A 13,185-nucleotide genomic window follows, 5' to 3' on the forward strand; every position below is an offset into this window, starting at 1 on the left:
CCTTTTGGGACTTGGGAAGACACCTTTTGGCATTTGAAACTCTCGAATCTCCAAGAACGTCCATAAGTCGTAGATCGGAGTAGGAGATGTAGATTTCTATATTTTCTGGAGCGATTGATGAGGGATTTTGAGAGATATCTGTAAGGAATTGTAGGAGCTTTGCGTGGATCAGTAAGAGACTTTGTTGGAGGGATTTTCATCTTTTTTTCAGAAAAAAAAAACTAAGTATTGTATTCTTTATTATTTTATAATTATTGTAAACATATCTCTAGTAAATCTGTTTTGATTTAAATGAAGTTTACTGTTGTGTTTTCTCTTTAGTTGGTAGTTTTCCTTACTCTTTCTCCTTGTGATGAGATTTAATCATGTTTAGGATTAGAATTGTTTTAGATTTTTCTTATTTCATACTTGTGATGATTCATTACTTCATTCTTCATTTACATCTTCAATCATGCCAATTGAAATGTTAAAATTTGTTGTGAATTCATAATGACTCGGGAGGGCTATGTATTCCTCAACTAGTAAGAATCACATTAATTCCATGAGTGAGAAGAAAATCCATAGGTTGGTGCAAATAGATAGAGAGATAAGTTTTGATGGGCGTAAAATTAGTGATTCTAGGGTGATATGCTAGAACTTTAACCAATTTGATCTTTAGTTCAAAACTTGAGGTCTAGTTAGTCCTACAAAGAGGGCACAGTGGGTAATCTGGAAGTGACATGCTAGAACCTATCCAACATAACCATATCAATTAGGACTTAACTTTAGGTTAGCCAATGCTCTTTATGCACTTGAGAGAGGGTAAAGAATATGTATGCTCCTATTTAACACAAAACTACATTTTATATTTTAAACATTTGATTCCTACGTTGATTATGATTTCATTAGAAGGGAAAAATGATTTTTGATTATATAAGAACTTTTCAAAATTTAACCATTCTCCTTATATTATATTTTAATTTAATTTAATTAACTTTAATTTTATAGTAAATTAGTGTATTTAAGAAAATCAAACTTTTCAAAAATTTCAAACTAAGACCTGATAGTAGTAGACTAGAACTTAGCCTAAGAGATTTCTTACATCGCTTCTCTGTGGAATTGATGCTGGATTTGTAAAGAAAATCTTATATTACTTGAAACGATACATATATTGGCGTAGAACCCCTAGTGTGTGAAATATAAATCAAATTCTAAATTCTATAATATATATATTTTGCACACTAGCTACCTAAAAAAATCGGGTCAAGTTTTTTGCCAGGAAACTAAAATAACTGCGTAATTGTTGGTCGGGTCATTGTGTGACTAAGGTTATCAAAATGACTCGCTGTTCGCAAATAGCTCGTGTTCAACTCGTTAAGCAAAAGTGTTGAACACAAACATTTTGTTTGAGCTCGATATATAAACGAGCCGAACACGAACATTGATATTTTTTAATAAACTGAACACGAACAAAGCTTAGGCTCGCTTAAGCTCGGCTTGTTTACACGCCTAATGACAAATGAGCTTCTTAAATATTACAGAAGGACTAATATACTATAAACGACATGATTATAGTTAAGTTTCACAAAAAAAAAAAAAAATCAGATATTGAGAGACGATGGATGAACAACTCTTATTGAAGATGTTAACTTATTATGTTTAAATAGTAATATATTTATTCTAAACATGATTAATGTATTTGTAATGTGTGACATGTCAAGAATGAATGCTAAATAAACTATGACCTTATTTCATTTATTAAATATAGTTATGATAGATAAAAAAATCAAGATCTTAAATTGTAGATTCAATAACGTAAATACTAAATACTAAATTACTTCTGTGTATAATATATGTGTGCAATCATATAGAAGATGTTTGGATGAACAATTGTCCAATTACATATATTGAAAATGACATATTTAATGGTGTTGATAAAGAATTAATTATGCAACAATTTCAACATGAAAAAACTTGACTAGAGAAATTATAGATAACTCTTTTAATTTTTTTTATCATATATTTATCAATTTTTAGCATATTTTTATAATTTTTTAACATAGTTGGCTATGTGAATTCTTTTTATCAATTTTTAACAACAACGACAAGTCTTTATCCACTAGGTGGAGTCGGCTATGTGAATTCTTTTTCTCCATTGTGTCCCGTTGAGTGTATATTTTCTCTTAGTTCTAACAGGTTAAGATGATTTTTTATACAATATGCCCAAGTCTTTTTAGGTTTACCTCAACCATTCTTAACACAAGTGAAATCTAAAACATCTATTTTCTTAATAGGATCATTAGATGGTTGATATTTAATGTGATCAAACCATTTAAGATGACTCTCTATAATCTTGTCTGTCATTGGAGCTACACCAACCCTATCACGAATATATTCATTTCACATTTTGTCTCTAAGTGTCAAGCTACTCATCCACCTAAGCATTCTCATCTTAGCAACACTTAACTTTGTTATATGCTTCTCTTTTAAAGGCCAACATTCCGCGTCATAGAGCATTGCAGGTTCACCACCATCTTATAAAATTTTCTTTTCAGTATGAGCGATATTTTTCTATCACACAATATGCCTAATGCATTCCTCCACTTCAACAAACCAACTTGAATTCTACTAATAACATCCCCATGTATATCAACATCACTTTGAACAATATACCCAATATATGTAAAACAATCACACATTTTCATGATTTGATCAGCCATAGTTACAAGTCTGACACTAGAGCTACTACTATTAAAATTACATTTCATGTATTTAGTTTTAGATCTACTCATAAGAAGGCCTTTAGAATCCAATATAGACCTCCATAATTTAAGTTTTCCATGAACTCTCTCTCTAGTCTTATCCACAAGAAGAATATCATTAGCAAAAGCATACACCAAGGTACATCCTTCTATAAATGTTTAGTAAGAGTATCCATAACTAAGACAAAAAAATATGGGTTTAAAGCGGATCTCTGATGCAATCAAACCAAAATAGGAAAATACTTGGTCAACCCTCCTTCAGGTTGAACATTGGTAACAACTCTAAAATACATATCCTTAATGGCTTGAATATAAGTTATTTCAACACCTTTCTTCTCTAGAACTCTCTAAAGACTTCTCTTGGACCTTTATCATAAGCTTTTCCGAAATCAATAAAAATCATATGTATATCTTACTTATTCTTTCTGTACTTTTCCATCAAACCTCTCAATAAATGTATAGCTTCCATAATAAACATGCCCGACATAAATCCAAATCGATTAAGAGAAATCTAAATCCATGTATCATGTCCTAAACTATATTCAATTACCCTCTAACAAAATTTTAGAGCATGACGAATCAACTTAATTCTTCTATAATTTGTACTCTTGTGCATCCGTTTTATTATTAAAACTGGGGACCAAAATATTCTTCCTCCACTCAGATACCTATTTAGTTTTTAAAATAATATCAAGGAATTTAGTAAGCCAAGAAACTTTCAAATATCCTAAATATTTCTACACTTCAATTGGGGTATCATCAGGTTCTACTGATATTCCACCGTTGATTTTCTTTAAAGCCTCAACTTTTTTTTTACTAATACGACGGTAAAAATTAACGATATTAAGATCTTTAAAGTCAATCATATTTTTAGAAATTTCATTGAAAAATTTATCTAAATAGCTTATCCACCTATGTTGAATAACTTCCCCTAACAAAAACATCTTTTTTATCTTTAATACACTTTACTTGAACTAAATATTTACTTTTTTTAGGTAGTTTATACTTTTTTTTTGCACCATCTTTAGTATTTAATTTATTATAAAGACCACTAAAAGTAGAATTTTTAAAGTCACAAATTGTTACCATAGATTTCCTACGGGTCATCTTATATTTTTCTCATCTCTCTAAGCATTTAAATTTAAAGAAATTTTTATGACACAACCTCTTATATGTTATCTTTTATTACACATTATTATTCCCCTGTCTCCTATTTTTTTAATAAAAACTTTTCCTTCTTCATTCTTCAAGTACAATTTTTGTCACTTGATAATGTTTATCACTTTATTCAGGCGTCACTGTAGCGATCCTTACACCCTTTTCACTGTATTCAAGTCCATCAACACGTTGCTTCCAGGAGACATCCTAACGTGGACATAACTAACGATTGGTATGATTATTTTTAAAATTCCTACATAAAATTAGCTTAAATTATTTATTACTAATTTTATTTTGACATAATTAAAATATGCAATTTAATTATTTTTTATCTATTATAAGCATTTTAAAATAAATTTAATAATTTTAAGTTTAAACAAATTTTAGACACCAAATTTGATTCAATTATTTTCCGATTAAATCAAAAAAGTATTAGGTTCGGAATCCAGACATAAGTTACGGCCAGATAACGGTTATGATACATCGAATTTTTTCTCCAGTCTTTCTTCAGACACTTCCTCCCTCCTTCACTGGTGTATGGAAGCCGAGCGCCGCGAAAACTTGTAATTGCTGCGTTACTGATGGAGAGCTTTCGCCCTCAGAGATCCGTCGGCTCTGATCGCTTCCTCGCTCCCTTCTACCCGCAGAACGCCGGGGATGTCGTCGGCGTCGAGCTCGACGAGGATGAGCTCTTCTCTACAGGAATCGAGTCGCCGGAGCCGGAATATCCCCCTCGCCTCCAACCCTCCCCGACGAACCTTAATTCTAACCATAGTAGAAGCCCGATTTTCCTCTCGCGAAGCACGAGGGACGGATTCCAGGAGAGGAATTTCGGCATCCTGGCAGCCCTTCCTGAAGAAGAAACGAAGATCCATCTTGTTCAACGAAAGCCTTCAATCTCCCTCTCTTCCTCGCCTTCCACTTCCCCTTCTCCATCGTCGTCCTCCGCTAGGCTGATTCCGTCTATACCAACTCCCAGATCGGATTTCTCGCTATCCGTTTTGGGAGGGAAGATCTACCACCAATCGGCGCCGGTGAACGTTCCCGTCGCTCCGCAGCGGTTGAGGAAAGCAGCGGTTAATCTGAACAAGGGAGAAAGAGTTGCTGATGCCGTTGATGATGACGATGATGATGAGATGCTTCCGCCTCATGAGATCGTGGCCAGGGCATCTGGAAGGATATCGCCACTGACGACCTTCTCTGTTCTGGAAGGCGCAGGGAGGACTCTCAAGGGCAGAGATCTGCGCCGGGTACGTAATGCTGTCTGGCGAGAGACTGGTTTCCTTGATTGATTGTTGAAGTGACAATGCTTTCTGAAATGAAATCTGAATCTTTTTGGTTTTCATATGAATTATTATGTTTTAAGTAAAAGTAGAATTTAGGGATTTTAGATGTCTGATTCAAATAAATGAATATTTTTGTCTCTTTCAGAATGATGATTGGTTCATTGTAGGATTTAGTTAATTCTACAAATTCAGATTTAGTGATTCTTAATATATTTTTATCATAACATGCCACTTAATTCCTAGTATTTACATATGTAATAGATAAAGTTTACTTTTTTATATTTATAACATCCAAAATATTTATTTCACATTAAAAAATATAACACATCTTCTCATTTACTAATAAGATGGATGACATATATATATAAAAATTGAGTTTTAGATAGTAGATAAGTGAATTATAAAAAAAGGAGGGGTATGCGCGTAAATCTATCCATAGTTAATTGAAAAAGTCATGTATTGTATCTTGTTGTTGATGTTGTGAATTGAGAAAATATTGTATGCGTGTATGTGCTTTTTCTTGCCGGATCAAATAACTCTTCCTATAAATCATCACAATTAATTCATCAACTTTATATTATTTTTTTGTTTGTGTGAGAATTTTGATTTTTTTTTTTTGATAAGATAATTTATAATTTTAGCACAAAGTTAGTATCTGAGTTATAGTTGATTCATTTGATCAAAATTCTTGATGGTCGAAATCAAATTCTAATATCATCAAGTGTGCAATCAAAAACAGCTATGTAATCCAACAGGAATAGGAACTTACTTAAATGGGTCTTTCTCTCGATCCATGCTTGCTGAGAAAATGAGCCGAGTACGAGTGGTCAAGTATGAATGACCAAATGTGATGGGTGAAGTGTAATCAGTCGAGTGCAACTATAGAATGTGTGAACGCCATGTTTTATGACTAACAACCTATTAACTTTTGAGGGGAAATCTAATAAAAAATCTTAATTTTAATGATGATGTGACAAAAAAAGCTACTAGTTTTTTCTAAAAAAAATCTTAGGCATCATCATAACCTATACTTATTTTTATGATGAAACTGCCCTCCATAAAAGAGGGCCGATTGAATAAAAAAGATGTATTTATATGTCTTTCTTATTATTTTGATTTGACTTATTTTTTCTGCTTCATTGCATGCATGTATGTCTGCATGTCTATATATTTTCCTTGTTTATTTATGTGGTTTGTCCATGATTCCACGAAAATATTATCTAGGTTCATTAAGGACCCTAAAATTGTAAGTTTTCTACAAAATCCTAATAAAATGTTCAAGATAATGAATTTTCAGGATTAAAACATTCAGAACTTTAAAACTGCACTTTTATTTACTGCATGACCTTCAAGCCATATTTTAAAATGGGTTGCATGCATGGCTATCACCCAAGTCATATAATAGGGCCTTCACAATTCTTAAGAATCATTCTAAATGCATTCATATTTGCATGTCCTGAGGAGAAATCTCCATGCTTCTCCAACCCGACTAACCCAGCATACCTTTTTACATAAGTGATTTTCTAATGTGCCTTGGGTGTTAGAAGGCTCCTTAACCTAGACCAGATATAAGTTCTTTTGTTTGGAGTGTTTCCCTCTTTGTACCAGAGCCTTCACTTTTCTCCTTTTCTCAGGCATTCTCGCTACTTCGGTAAGTGTGAGTCCCACCCCTTGGAGCTCCAACTTATAGTCACAAGATAAAGTTTCATTCCTTTGACCTTAGGGCTACTGAGGTCCTCGTGGACGACACAATTCACGGATTGCTAATCGGGGATCTCAGGACTTGTTGGGTCGATTACCTTTATGGCCGGGTAGACTTAGGGTTCTAGTGATTGTGTATGATGGGTTATTGGTACTCCGACCCAGCTACCTATATCTTCTAAGATTACTCTATCTTTCTGTTGTTGAGCTCCTTTGAGCCCTGTTGCTTCTTTGACTTCGTCAATGTCATCTCGATGGCCCGATGCCGATGAGCTGCAGCCCATTTGAGATATGACGATTTCTCCTCTGCCCTTATGGTACGGACTTGCTTTGACGCGTTGAGATATCCCTATCAAGATTATTTAGGTTATTTTGTGGGCCCCGTGTGTCGACGAGCCGCTACCAATTTGGGATGTGAGAGATTCACTCTCTACCCGATATCTTAGCGTGAGCTTTGAAGCATCGAGACTTTCCCACACTGAATAACCTTCCTTTGATGACTATTGCCCCAAGTTCATGATAATATAAAGCGAAACCTCTTTTATTGAGAGTATTATTTGGTATCCCTTAAGATGTAATTAACTAGTAAGAGCATGTCATCTGAGAGTGCTCTTGACCCCATAACAGACACCTACACTTGAATATTTGGTTATAGGTAGTCTACGAAGGAATCCTTTCGCGGATATCATTCCAAGGTGTTTTCGCCCGATCTTGTGTAGGTGAACATGCTTGACCTAACTTTGCGGGGTTTATCGCTCATATGCTCTCCACATTTTATTTTTTCTCTTATCTTTCATCTTCGTCGTATGTCCATCTTTTCTGATTCCTCTCTTCTCCAGGTCATTCATATGACTCAAAAGGGAGACTTATTCGGGAAAGAGAAGTATACAACGATCGACAAGCTAACGGCTCCTTCAAAAATAAAAGAGAGAAAAACAAACAAAAACATGACCATTTTTCGATCCAGAATTTATGAAATACTTTACGTGACTGAAATATGGTCACATAACCTCAAAATGAAGTATTATTATTGGTTATTCATCGACAAAATTAGTGTTAATGGTCGTCCTAAACTGTGGTGCGGGTAGGGTGTTTCGAACCCTAATTTTCCCTTAGCGTGCATATGTGAACTCCATGACTTGCTATGATCGTAGGAGGTTCCAAGTAGATGTGTGGTGACCTCTAATAATCAAATTAGGCACCAACCACACTCACATCTCGGAGGGGCCTCCTAGAGAGAAATTCTCGGAGTAGGGCTGCATCGCCACCGAACCCAGCCACTTGCCTCTAACAAATCTAGAAGTTCCTGGGTGGGTGTCTGAGGTATCAGATGCTACAGACTTACCGTAGACCTCCCTAAGCTATGTATGTGGACACTCTGAACTTGTGACACCTAATAATTGATGCCAACAACATCATATGATCGATCTAACTGAAGTTATGGATGTAGAAATTGAGAAGGTTATAAGTTAGGTGGATCCATATATTCAGTTCTTTGAGACTGGGAAACTTGCTACAGAAGTAAAAGATCATAGGAGATTCAGGATTAAGGTTACACATCACTTTATTCTAAATGGGAAAGTCTTCCAAAGTTCCATGACATCACTCTACTTGAGATGCATACGTGAGGACACAATTGTAGAAATTCATAGAGACGTTCATTCAGAAGAATGTGAAAGTCACTATGGAGGAATGAATTTAGAAAATTAGATACTCAGATAAGGCTATTCCTAACCAACTCTTAGGAAAGAGTTGAAGAGTTCTCAAGGGGATGTGAATAATGCAAAAGTTAAGCCCCATGCAACTCAAACCATCCCATAATCTACAACCAATCTTGAGTCTATAGCCATTCATCGTTTAGGAACTAGATCTCCTTGGACCATTCAACCAATCTAAAGGACTTTAAATTTACATTGGTAGTTATCAACTACTCCAAGTAGATAGAAGCTAAAGCACTAGCCAAAACTATTGTCAAAATCAACTGCAATTTCATCTTGACTAATCCCACTTATCGATATGGCTTGCCTATGGTTATCATCACTAACAACGAGACACATTTTGAAGATCAGAAAGTCAAAGACTTGTGCCAAAGTCAATGGATTAACCTGAATTTTGCATCGATTCCCCATCCAATGACGAATTGACAAGTTGAAGCGATAAAATAGTTAAATCTGAACCTACTAAGAAAGAAAGTCGAAGGAGCAAGAGAAAAGTAACCTGAACACCTTTTATTCATCCTGTGGACACTAAGAACAATGATGGGCAAATTCCTTTCATACTTTCACACTAAGGCGAAGTAATGTTGTTGGCTGGATACAACCGGCACAACCAAAAAGTCACTACAACATCTGAGTTTGAAAAAGTAGAATTTGAAGAATGGTATACTATTAATGAGGAAGGCATGCAAGCTACACTCGACCTACTAGAGGAGGCACAAATTCAATGTGCCATAAGGCTAGAGGAGATCAAAAGTTGAACCCCCAATTACTGGGAATGACTCTAAGAAAGTAAGATCCAAGGAGAGTTGAAAGCCTCCAACAAGCGAATGATAGTTTTTGCTTAAAGCATAAATTCTTCTCCTATAATAACAATGACTTGGATTGAACAAAATTCTTAGAAGAATCTTAAGCACATGAATAAAATTTGACTTTTATAAATAAATGATACACAATTTTGAACTTGCAAATCATGCAGGGATGAATGAACTCCCCAAAAGAATCACGAATGCTCGAGACATGGGAATTCTTCACAAACGAGCCAAACCCCTATAAAATATCAGCTTAGAATGATCACACTTGCCGAATCAAATAAGAACTAGCTCTGAGTTGACATAGACAAGAGGATTCAAATGATCGCATCACACCCCGTATTTTGATTCAACACTTTAGTTCATTGTCAAATATACTAAGGCTTGCTAGCCATCATTGCCCAACCTTACAAATTCACCCCTATTCTTTCGAGGGGGAACCCGGGATACGGAGGTCCTTTTTGGTGGAGAGGGTGTCTTCCTCTTCTTTAGAGACGACTCTCCTTGACAACCACTGTTTGTTTTTCACTTATTAGCAAACTTTGAAGAGCTTGATCAACGACTCCTCCACCCACAGGAGGCTCCTCCCTACTTTCTGGTCCTACTATCTTACCGGTCGGGAGGATAGAGCAAATGGGTTGAACATCTAGGGGGGCGACTGAAGTACCTTCTGCCCCTCCAGGTCGATCATATGCTTCCCTAGGTAGTTCTATTTTGTCATAACTAGAGAAGAAAACATCAACATAAGACAAAGAGTTAACTCGTTCTCCTCTTGATAGCTTCGTCTCTTAATGATAATCAACTCGTTAGTTTCCTTATTCTAAATGAGCATGATAGAAGGAGATGTCAATTAATGATATAAAGCCATACCTGTAGCAGTATAGATGAGTTTTCTCTTTTGTCCTTTATTTATCAGTCCACTACAACTTATTTGGTTACATCTGTAAACACCCAATCCTCCTTCAAGATCACCTTGAACAATTGCACAACCAAAAAACTTGTAGCGATTATGTCCCCGAGTACATTTAGCTCCTCCTACTTCACCTAGTAAATACATCGATGCTCCTCATATGACATCTTCACTTACTCCTTCTCCGAAAGCGAGGGAGCCGACCTCGTCTTAATTGACCATCCCTTCTCTAAAGGAGCAAACTAGAACTTTCTTTTCCAATGTCTTACTTTATTCTCCAAGCCGTGAAGTCAGACACCGACCTTGAAGAATTGGATGAGTCCTTTATGGTAGTTTCTTATGGGGAAAAATGGTCTAAAGGGGTCGATTCACCATGGAATTTCATATGCCTCAGATATACCACTAGAGTCATAATATCAACGAAGAAATTTGACATCACTTGAGCTAGCCATGAAAATTGAATATAGCCACTAGCTCTCGGTAAAGTGGCAATTGGAGTTCAAGTCCGAATTGGTCTTGGTAAATGAGCAATTCGTCATCATACAATATATTTGTCATTTTCTCTTTCTTTGCCATTCTTAAATGAATGGAAGTGTCAAAAACCTATTCAACTCATTACAGAAGATTCGATTAAGTCATCATGATAACCAAAGCGACAAAATAATTTTTTTATTCAATTTAACATTAAAAGTCATTGCAAATGATTCTATATCGGGAGTGCAGACAAATACAATGAATCAAGGCAAGAAAAAAATCCCTGCATAAGGGTCAGTAACAATCTCAGCAGGAAGATGACCAAGCTAAATGAGCCTCTAAAGCAGAAACTCCCCTCCACCCTTGAACCGACTCAGACAGTTGAACTCAACTTGATTCTAGAATACCGGGTACTTATCCTTCACATCCCACAGTTCACTTTACAAGCAAAAACCAACCTCTTCAGTTTAACGATTTCTTACTTTGATTTGTTCAGTTTTTTCTGCTTGCATGGACACATCCACAACAAGAGAAATTTTAAAAGGTTCACTGGTAGGACTCTTATCTCTCCAGGGAAGGAGAAGGGGAAGCGTCACTATCTCATGATCCCATCTGACTCTCTTCTTCTCCTTCTAAGGACATCCATATGTTGCAGTTGGATGAACCTCTTTGGGAAAAAGCTTACCTACTCTTAGATCACTTGATCTTCTCTTCCCGCTGAAGTATCCGACATAACTTTCAGGGCCTCAGGCTCATTCAACCAGCATTCTTTTTGTGCAGTTAGAGTCATAAAGTTCACTATAAGTAAGACACTACAAAAAAATAGGGAAAGTAAAAGTAAAGCATATTTTTTCTTCCTGATGTACATAAAGCAAAAAAAAAAATTCTTATATACTAATCGATCTTCATTGCCTAATATTTTTGAAATTGTAAGGGACTTGTCTTCGTCTACCATACCCTCAAGACTGAGTGCCGCTACGAGCATCTGGGCATTCATCTGCGAGGGTAGATCATTAGTCGTATTACCCATTGGTGAGTTGATCTCAACAACGTTCACCTCAACTGTAGCTCATACATGAGTCATGTTTGGTGTTTCCCCTTGGTCAAAAGTTGAAGCTCCCTTCTTCTGCTTCACCACCACCTTGTGCCCTCCTGACCGCTTATCTGCTTTCATTTAGTGAACATGGCTGATACAAATCCTTGTCCAGAATGTTAGTATTCGAACAATTGAGATCCCCCCTCGACATACGAAGTAAACAAAAGCGAATGAATTAAAGAGCAAAGAGAAGGGGCTGAAATGCGAGTAGTCTAAACATATGTCTCATCAATTTATTCATAAGAACTAGGACTCAGAATTTAAGGGAGTATCCATGCCATAAGTGTCATTTAAATCACATAATTACTTAATGCAGTTAATTCTCTTATTCTTATTAAAGTACAATTTTTTAAGAGACGAAAGATTTGATGAACAAAATATGTATACCAAAAAGCTCCTATGCAAACCGGCAGGAGTAGGAACTCACCTAAATGTGTCTTCTCCCGGTCTAAGCCTGATAAGAAAATAGGCATAAATAAAGATGGCGAAGACAATTAACCAATTATACCAAACTCAGAAGAGTATCAGCCAAGTAGGAATGGCTGAACAGGATGGGCCAAAGTGCAATCAATCAAATGTAAATATAAAATGTTTTTGCTTTTCTATACTTCAGTTTTACTTTCTCTCAAATAACAATGTTTTTTTTTCCCTAGAAATTTTAGCTAATTTAATTATTTTTAAATTAATAATATAAAAAATATCTTAATTTTAAATTAATTTTGAATCTTATTTTATTTGAATTAATTATAATTTTACTTAAAATTTGTATTAAGCTTTAAGGCAATATTTAGCTTTAATAGAGCATCTTAACGAGCATGTTCATGAGCTTTAGATGATATTATTCACGATCATAATCAAATGAAACAACAAGATATCTAAATTTGTTCATTTAATAATCTAGTATTTAAAATCATCAATATTGCTCCTAAGTCTTAATAGTAAAGATTGAGTCTAATTTAGAAATTTTTTATTTTCAACAAATCAATAAATGGACTCTTAATATTACCATCCTAATATTATATATAAAATAATGCTAAAAAATGAGGCATTTATATATATACCATCCTAATATTATATATTTGCATATCAACACCTAATTTTTTTTTTTATATATATTTACACCATCCAAATCTTTCAAGTCATATTAAAAATTATGACTATTGCTCATTGCCATATATTCGATGAAATATATATAAACATTGAAGTTTAGGTATTAGATATATAAATACATAGAAATTTACTAATATGTATGTGTTTATTTATTTAGGTTATTTGATATATATATATATATA

At 34.9% G+C, this 13,185-nt stretch overlaps 1 protein-coding gene across 1 annotated transcript; it reads left to right on the forward strand.

Annotated features, from left to right (window-relative positions):
• Window positions 1-4,379: 4,379 nt before the first annotated feature.
• On the forward strand, window positions 4,380-5,277 carry LOC110033928. The gene has a single exon (XM_020738107.1). The coding sequence runs from the start codon at window positions 4,481-4,483 to the stop codon at window positions 5,189-5,191; it is 711 nt and encodes a 236-aa protein (XP_020593766.1). The 5' UTR covers window positions 4,380-4,480; the 3' UTR covers window positions 5,192-5,277.
• Window positions 5,278-13,185: the final 7,908 nt, after the last annotated feature.

Source organism: Phalaenopsis equestris, unplaced genomic scaffold (genome assembly GCF_001263595.1).
Source record: "Phalaenopsis equestris unplaced genomic scaffold, ASM126359v1 Scaffold001309, whole genome shotgun sequence".
NCBI lineage: Eukaryota > Viridiplantae > Streptophyta > Magnoliopsida > Asparagales > Orchidaceae > Phalaenopsis > Phalaenopsis equestris.

Coding starts and splice junctions, on each gene's coding strand:
- LOC110033928 (XM_020738107.1), top strand. CDS start 4,481: ATGGAGAGCTTTCGCCCTCAGAGATCCGTCGGCTCTGATCGCTTCCTC.